This window comes from Poecilia formosa, unplaced genomic scaffold (assembly GCF_000485575.1).
Source record: "Poecilia formosa unplaced genomic scaffold, Poecilia_formosa-5.1.2 Scaffold47, whole genome shotgun sequence".
NCBI lineage: Eukaryota > Metazoa > Chordata > Actinopteri > Cyprinodontiformes > Poeciliidae > Poecilia > Poecilia formosa.
In genome coordinates, this window is record NW_006799986.1 from 1,261,012 (window position 1) to 1,269,957 (window position 8,946).

General features: G+C 40.8%; 1 protein-coding gene across 2 annotated transcripts in view; it reads right to left on the minus strand.

Annotated features, from left to right (window-relative positions):
* Nucleotides 1-1,679: 1,679 nt before the first annotated feature.
* cavin2a (caveolae associated protein 2a) overlaps nt 1,680-8,946 on the minus strand; it is an 18,572-nt gene continuing 11,305 nt past the window's right edge. The window contains exons 2-3 of one of the 2 annotated variants that reach the window (XM_007552286.2): nt 5,174-5,776; nt 1,680-5,116 (exon numbers count right to left, since the gene is read on the minus strand). In XM_007552286.2, coding sequence (XP_007552348.1) covers nt 4,904-5,116; nt 5,174-5,776 — 816 coding nt within the window. In that variant the 3' untranslated portion in view covers nt 1,680-4,903. Of the gene's footprint in view, nt 5,777-8,946 lie in introns of both variants that reach the window. The other variant, XM_007552285.2, reaches the window with a different exon arrangement.

Here is an 8,946-nt window from a genome sequence, read left to right on the forward strand (position 1 = left end):
CTCCACTCCAGTCTCAAGTCAATAAGTTTTCTTTCAGGAATATTTAGTTCAAATCAACTCCAGCTTCCTTGATCCGACTGAAGAAAAGCATAATTTATCATAACATTGCCACCGTCATATTTCACTGTGGACATGGTGTTCAGGGTGATGTGGCGTGTTCATTTTCCTCCATATGTAGAGCTTTTAATGTTCATTTAATGTTCAAATCATGAATGATTAATGCTGTATAAGGACAAACTACCCATAATCAGCGGGTTAAATGGTCTCCGATAATATCTGAAAGGTGCTGAGAACAGAACAAAAATCTGCAGTCTTGTCTGTCTGTCATATCTTTTTTTTCCTCAGACAGACCAGCAGATAATCCTCAATGAGCCAGAAAGACGAGCAGAAGAGATGACAGATCAAGTCTTTAATTCCCCATTTGGGAAAAGGAGGGATAAATGTTTGCTTCTCTACATGTAAATGCTGCAATTTCTGTAAATAAATGATAAATTTAGCACTTTGCATGCACCCTGATGAGTTATTTCTGCCTCAGCAAAGATATTAAATCAACCAGTCAAGGACTGTCAGGTCGAGAAGGCAGGATTAGTAATCTGGGGCCAGAGGCTGTCAGGCTTGGGGTCAAAATAATCTGGCTAAGGACCAGATTTTTTTTTTATCTAGTTATTAATTTTGCAAGGGGAAGCGACACATACACTGCAAAAACTCAAAATTTTACTAATTTTTCTTGTGTGTTTTCTAATGCAAATGTCTTAGTATACTTAAAATAAGAAAACAAGTAACTTTTCAGCAAGATACAGGAGCCTGTTTGAGTCAATAACTCTGGTTCCACTGGCAGACTGTTTCATTTATAACATGGAAAAAATGTCTCATTATAAGTTGAGGTTGTCCAAAGTGTGGCTCAGGGGACATTTGTGGCCCTAATAATTATTTTTGGCCCCCGACTGTAGTTTATGAATGCTACAAATTTGGTTCTCCAGTGGGAACTTTTATATTGTTTTTAGCACAAGATTTTTTCTGACATTTTCTTTTAATTTGAAATGGTTTCTGAAGAACGTTTTCCTTTTTGTTGGTAGGAATAGACAAAAAAATTTCTAGACCAAGTAACCTGAAAAAGTTAGGAAACACTCTACCTTCTATTGAGATAAAATAAAAAGTTGTCACTTTAATTTTTTGATGAGTATTTAAAGAAAAATTTACAACAAAATTATTTTGTGTTTAAAGTGAGAAAAACAAAATGGCCACCAAGTATTTTCAACTTCAGGTTGCAAAAGGTTTGGTCAGCCCCGTTATAAGTTATATAATCTGCCAGTGGGACTAACAGTTTTTCCATCAATATTAATTAATTATTGACATTTACATGTAACTTGTCTCATTTCAAGTGCATTACAAGAATAATTTTGTGTTTTTGCAGTGCAGCCAGATGGTTTTAACTGATTTTGGTTTGTTCACCTGGTCAGTAGAAGGGAAACATTCTTCAGGGTGTATTTTAGTGAAGCAACTCTTTTTAGTCAACACTTAGCTAATGCTAATTTCAGCCTGAATCTGAATTAAGTGCTGCATGAAGCAGAGTTGAGCAACTGAGCCGCTCCCTGGACCGTGACTCATCAGCACCACGCCTCGTTTCAACTCAACACATTCTGACGTTTTCCTGCAGCAAATAAACCACAAAAAGTCCATTTCAGTGTTATAAAATCTTTAATGATTTATGCAGGACTAAACTTTGCAAAGAAACAGCAGGAAGCGTGGCAGGAAAGCATCTATGACGGAGAAGATCTTTGGTTTAAGTGGCTAACAGAAAAAACAAGCATCCTAATTTTAGCTGCAAAATAAAAGCCCCTCTAACAGCTGATTTCACTTTCAGCAAGCAACACAGAAAAAGATCATTTCAAAACAAAAGCTTTATTTATGCAAGCTAAAAGAATATATGCAAAACCCCCAAATATCTGGAGAATTTCTGAAGAAAAACATGAGTTTTAAAAAGACACACAGTGAGCCTTTTAGAAGAAAATACATACAATTATTTAGTGTTTTGTCCTTTTACATCCCATAGGTTGTTTCTGAAGCGATGCACCATATTTCTCATTTCCCAGATATTTTATGTGTAATTTTTAATCCCATCATGAATAAAAGAGCAGAAACTATTCAACAGAATGAGCTTTGAATGACAATAGTTTCGGCAAATACATATCTGAATAAAAACTGATCTATTTAAAAAATAATAACAAGCAACAGGGGAAAATATCCAACAATAAAAGCAGTTAGTAATATATATTAGAATATGTAATATAAAAGTGTTTCATTTTTATCTGCTTTCAGGTGTAAACAAGCAGGAATACTTCTGCAATTCACCAAATATTTTTTTTTACTCGGATAAGCAAATATATCTAAAACAACAAAATTTCCCATTTTTAAAAATTTCCCAATAATAACCACTTATTCATTCACTATATATATATATATATATATACTGTATGTAATTGTGCAAAAATGATAAAATGAGTGTTAATCTTCCATCAAGACTTCAGGGATAACAGATTAGTAAATGTGTATTTTGCACAGTTAATATGGAGATGATACATTTAGACTTTTTTTTGCTTTTTGGGGATTTATTTCATCCAGAATCAGCAGTTTATGTGCCTATAAGTCAAGCTGGAACAGATTGTTGATCCCATAAAAAACATGTCTATTCCCACGGTTCAACACAAGCCTCAATGCAGAAAAACGTTTTAAAAATCCTGCCTGAAATCACCCAGGGCGACTTCACGGTCTCTTCCAGCACCTGGAGAACTTTCCCACAGCTTCCAGCACACCTGTGGTTCTCCCTGAACCTCCACCAGTTTCAGACTGGGAGGCCAGGAGGATGAAAAATGTGCCGAGCAGAAGCCATCCGTCAAACCTGGGAATGCTTCCCTCCGCTTTTATCTGCTCCCGTTCAACCCGTCTGCCGTCCAGCAGCCACTCAAACTCCGTAAATTACTGTTAGAAACTTAAATGATTTCAATGTAAACTTTTGTTTTTATGCATTTGGAAAACTTTGATCTATAAGATGCAATCGATTACAGTAAAACAAAGACATATTCCTGGTGTGTTTTTACTCAGCAAAGCCATTGGAATCCGTCCCTACAGGTGTGCAATTACTCAGACCAGCTTGTGCAAGTCGAAGGCAGCGCAGCAGGACGCATGAGCACGCATGAGGTGTGGAAAATTTAATAAGATGACGCAATAATCATCCTGATTTAGATGTAAATCTGCATTAAAATGAATCCACACACAAAAGCAATGCAAGGCTGAGGTGGTAATGATGACAGTCAGCAAAGAAAAGTTCAGATTCCAGGCAATCCACAGCAGCAAGTAGTGAAGATATGGAAAAACAATGGGGTCAAAAATTTGCATGATCAAAACATTTTTTGCTAAAAGTGACCTATTATGATTCCTTGAACAAGTTAGGATACAGCTAAAACATGTTCATTACTATTTTTGCATAAAATCATTCTTGGGTAATGAGATTTTACCGTACATCTTTGAAAAGCAGAAGTGGAGCCTCGCGCACAACCAGCAGAAATGCAGCAAGTGGTTTCTATGTGATGAGGCAACAACAAACACTTGTTACTTCCAGCAGCCATTGTCCAGCCCATCCAGCAGTTAAACCAGCTGACCAAGCATGTTGGAGCTCAGCTTAGGTTGCTAGGTAACAGGCAGAACTCGGCTGGGGTTGCTAGGTAACGACAGCGTGGAATGTGGCTTAACAATCAGGAGGTTTGTGAAGCGGCTTTTTCCAGGCACCAAAAAATCTTAACGTACTGCCAGAAAACAGCTGGCAGTAGGGAGTTTTCTGGGAGTTTTCTGGGAGTTTTCTGGGAGTTCTCTGGGAGTTCTCTGGGAGTTCTCTGAGCGGTTGGATCGTTTTAGAATCAGTAGAAACCCAAACAAAAGAACAAAAACATGCAAAATTTGGATTTTTCAAAATAGTTCCCCTTTAATTAAGCCACCAAGCTTTTGTGTAATGTTAGTTCATGTTAGTTCTCCATGTGTTTTAATTGGCATTACATTAAATCTGAAGTTTTGCTAGTTTTTTTTTTTTTTTTTTACATTTTATATATAAAGAAATGTTATATTTATCTATTTTTATGGACATATTACCATCAGTGGCAGCATTTAGTCAAAACCTTTCTATAATTTTGTGAAAGGAAGTTATTTCTGTTTAAAAGACGTGTAAAGAAACAATTTCATTACTTTCTGCCCCTAAAACCATAAAACAAATAGAGCTGTGACTTTAGTGTACAGTCAAATTAAATCCCAGGTTACCAAACTTTAGCAATTATCTCAGTTTTATATACATTTTAAATGTTTTAATAGTTTTTAGGTATTCCCCCCCATGATATAGGAATAATTTACAGTTGTTCTTGTTTTGATAGTATTAATATACTATTACTACAACATGATGTTCTAAATCAGCTATAAGATCAGAAAATAAGAGGAAAACAGATTTACAATTGCTCTGCAGTAGCAGAAGACGGTGGACGACCAGATTGACCGGTTGGGTAGGATCTGGAAATCCAGTAAACATCCTCCACAAGCCTACAAAGAGGAAGGAAAGGAAAAAAAACCCGTCTCATTCCAGCTCTGGCACAACCTGGCAACGTGCTGCCTCAGCAGGTTGTGTTTTTCTTTTTCACTTTCCAGAAAACTCAGAGGGAACAAAAGAGGCCGTTTTTCAGCGAGGAACCTCCTGCAGGAGGAAGACGGTTGCTGCAGCGCCCTGGAGATGTTGGTGATGTGGCCGTGAGTTACGGTGGATCCCGACCTGACAGCCAGGAGGGACGTTTGGGTCTTCTGTAATCCTAGGAACTCAAAGACGAATAGAAGAGGAATCGGACTTGATGCTTTCAGCCGACTGGCATTAAGACACTTGCTCCACGGCGATGGTTTCTGTGGTGATCTGGACTTCAGCCATCACCTCTATGGGGCTTTTCTGCTTCTCTTGATCCTCCTCTTCCTCCTCCTCCTCATCCTCACCAAGATCTTCATCGTGCTCTGGAACCGCCAGGCCAGCCAGACCCTCGCCGTTGATCTCTGCCTCTACGCTGGAGGAGGACTTCCCGTTGACGGACACCTCTGCCTGGATGGTTTCCGTCGTGGTCGGACTCAGGCTCTCCACCACCTCCATCACCTCTTCCTGGATGTGAATCTCATCTGAGGGAATCTTACCACCCAGACCGGTCAGCGCAGGGATTTCCACGTGGGCTTTTTCCTCTGTGGATTTCATTTCTTGAGTGGGCGCATCCCCATCTCTGACCTTCTTGACGTTGAAGGTCATTGGGGAAATCTTGAAGGAGGAGGCCCTGGCGGTTGGGGATTTGGGGTGGCTCGGGGTGAAGCTCTTCTTGATCTTCTCGCGCTTCTCTTGAGGAACAATCTTGGAGGTGATCTGGTTTACCTTCTCGCCGATCTTGGCTTGTGTGAAGGCCTTCTTTATGCTGTCAACCTTCTTCAGACTGGAGCGTTTGAACCGGTCAGACCTTCTTTCGAATTTGATGGGGGAGACATCGTACTCCAGAGAGTCGCCCTCTTCTCGTTGCGACGCACCGCAGGCCAGGTCGGGGTCGTCGCCTGAGGACAGGCTGATCTTCTGGAGCATCTCTTCCTGAGTGCGACTGCCTTCAATGGATCCTGTGATAGACGGAGCCGGCTGGATGGTGGACTCTGTGTCGTACTGGCTTGGTACAGGAGTCTTGGGGGAGACCACCACGTTGGCAGGGATCTCATTGTCTTCCTATTGGGGGACAGAAGAAAGAGACAGATGTTAAAGGAGATCCATTATGCTTCCTTGAAGAGGTTAGAATAGGTTTATGGATGATACAAAACATGTCTATTACATTTTTTTACACAAAATCAAGATTTTAATCGGGTGAGTCCTGCCTATTTTGAGCCATTTAAAGTCAGATGCCAGATGCTGCCATCTGGCCACGCTGGCAGCATCTGGCCAGTGCTGGCCACGCCCCAGCTGAACATTTACAATCACACAAACAGATGCACAATTATACAAATGTGCATCTTTGAAAAGCAGAAGTGGAGCCATCTGCACAACTCACAAGAATGTAGCGAGTGGTTTCTGGATGATAAGTCAACAACAAAACTCGGTGTACAATGGTTGCTGTTTTCCACAATTGCGTCTCAGCTTGGGCTGCTAGGTAACGGGCAGAACTCGGCTGGGGTTGCTAGGTAACGGGCAGAACTCGGCTGGGGTTGCTAGGTAACGGGCAGAACTCGGCTTGGGCTGCTAGGTAACGGGCAGAACTCAGCTTGGGCTGCTAGGTAACGGGCAGAACTCAGCTTGGGCTGCTAGGTAACAGGCAGAACTCGGCTGGGGTTGCTAGGTAACAGGCAGTCCCTGCTGATTTGTTACGTCACATTCAAGAGGTTTTTTAAGCGAATATAGCAAAAATAACATTTCTGATCATCCCATTAGTTGTGTTTTTTATTTACCACCAATAACTGAAACTTATCCAGATGACAGATCAATGCCCACCCCTACTTTAAATAATACATTCCAGTACATAAATCCCTTGAATGTAGAGCTGTATATCTCTATATTTAAGGCAGGTAATCTCTTTGACATTGTGGAAGAAATGTTGACTTTGTGTTTAATATGCTTTGGCATCCAGGCTCGGTCTGAACAGACCAGTCTCTGCATGCCTTTCCCCTGAATTCTGAGGAATTTCACTCGTTTCTTTTGAAGGATTCCAACACGTCTCTATATCGCACAAACACACCATAAACAGAGACGAGCTTCATATCCACCATCTGACTTACTGCCTGCTCATCTGTGCACAATCAGAAGCATGCAGGCACCAACAGTCTTCTCCTCCAGTGGGGATTTATGAGCTCCCACTCCTTTCTCTGGCCGAGCCGGAGCGAGGGAAGAGCGGCGCTGCAGACCCAGCCGCTGACATACTCCAGCGAACATGTGAGACGCTCATAAACAAACGGTGGGAGGATCACCTGAGGTTCAGACACCCGCTGTATTGCAAACTTCACTGGTTTATAGTCCACATCACATGTCTGGGTTAGCTAACTGACCGATTCAGCTGGTTGACCGAGAGACCGGCCACATGACTCACAGGATAAAAGGTCAGAATAAATGGAAACAAAGTTTAACTTTAATCTGGATTTCACTTCCATCAGGACTGAAAATGACAGAGATTATAGAAACATTTTACAGTAAAAACGAGATAAAAAAAACACATGAATGATGAACAGATGGATGGATGAACAGATGAATGTCTTGGTTAAAAGATAAAGTCTGAATCTATTTTCCAGTCTTTTCCAGGCCTGGAGAATCCTTAATCTCCTCCGTGCTGTATAATCGCTGAGTCATGGAATCGACCATCACCGGGCTCATGTCACAGAGATTCACCAAACTTCAGATCTGATGTCGTTCCTCCTGAAATCCCTTCATCCAGAACCAAAAGCAACTTTGAAAACCTCCAGAAACATGTGACCCAGCCTCTCTGCCCCCTTTCTGTTTATATTTCTTCACAGTAAATCCATTTGCTTGGTGGGAAAACATAAAGAACCGAAACTTTAACCCCGTTCTCCAACGCTCGTTGCTCTGTTAGGTGAGGCAACCTGCATGCCTGCATTTCAAAGAATGCCTGGCAGCTTGTGAGACATTCCCAAAGTGCTCCCAGCATGTTTACAGACCAGGATGACTCATTTATTCATCAATGTTTTGTCTTTACCTGCACCTAATAAACATTTAAAAATAAAAATGCACGCACACTGCGTCTTGTTTTTAAAGCGCCGGTATCTCCTGCCCGGATCTAAAAAAATGCAGCTATGAATCAAGGCTCAGGTGTGGGCCAGGCATGTGAGAGATCTCCCAGGTAAAGGGGATAAATCTGTCAGTGTGTTCTGAAGACGGGGCCGGCCCCAACCCGGAGTGCAGCCGCGAGTTATTCAAGGAGAAAGAACAATAAAAGCCTTAGGAGGAGACCTGGGTTAGTCAGATAACTCCAGCAATGCAAAGAAAATCTGCTCCAATCTGATATGTTGTTTTGTAAGTTAAGAACCAAGCCAGCTAAAACATCCTGGAACATTAATTTCTGGGTTTGAACCAATAAATCTCTTTTTCTCTTGGTATTCACAGCTGAAATCCACAAAAACTTGATTTTTTTCTCTAAAAACACTCATAAGTATGTTTTTGTAATAGTTCTAAACACCAAATATACATTAATATGCATTAATACGCACAGTGGAAACTATGTTAGCATTAGAAGCTAACAACAACAGTGTTCCTTTTCCCACTCCAGAAAGAACAGCCAATCAGCATCAAGGAAAATAAATGGCACTCCTCGATTGGCTGCCTTCCAAATGCCAGACCAAATCCGCCCGGAAACAGATAAAACCCACAAATATTTTATTTTTTCCCCTCAAACTGTTTACTGTTAGCATCAGGCTCAAAACGTTTTCCCGTTTTGTCCTGATCAGCCTCCATCATCCTGATGTCGTTTCTTTGTTTACAGCTTTGAATCCACTATAACCTGCCAGCGTCAATGAAATACTTTTAGAAATAGTTTTTATAAAGACTTTAGAAATCAGAACTTTTAATTGGCCTTGATGGCAGCCATCTGTCCATCTGGACTGCCTCGTTGGACACCAGTGAAGCTCCAGGCGGAAACATCCGACAGGCATCAAAAACAAACCATCATGAAATTAAAAGTCAGGATATTTTTAGGCTGTAAACAGAAAGCAGGAAACTGGCCTGGAGGAGAATATTATGTTTATGTTTTCAGCTTTTATACAGCAGATAAAATTAGATTTGAACAGATTTTTCCTCCATAAATTTATTTCTATTGACATGAAATTCACACCAGACGCTGGTAAATCCAAGGAATCCACAAATAAAAAGAAAATGAAATGAATTTAACCGACTGGGAGTCA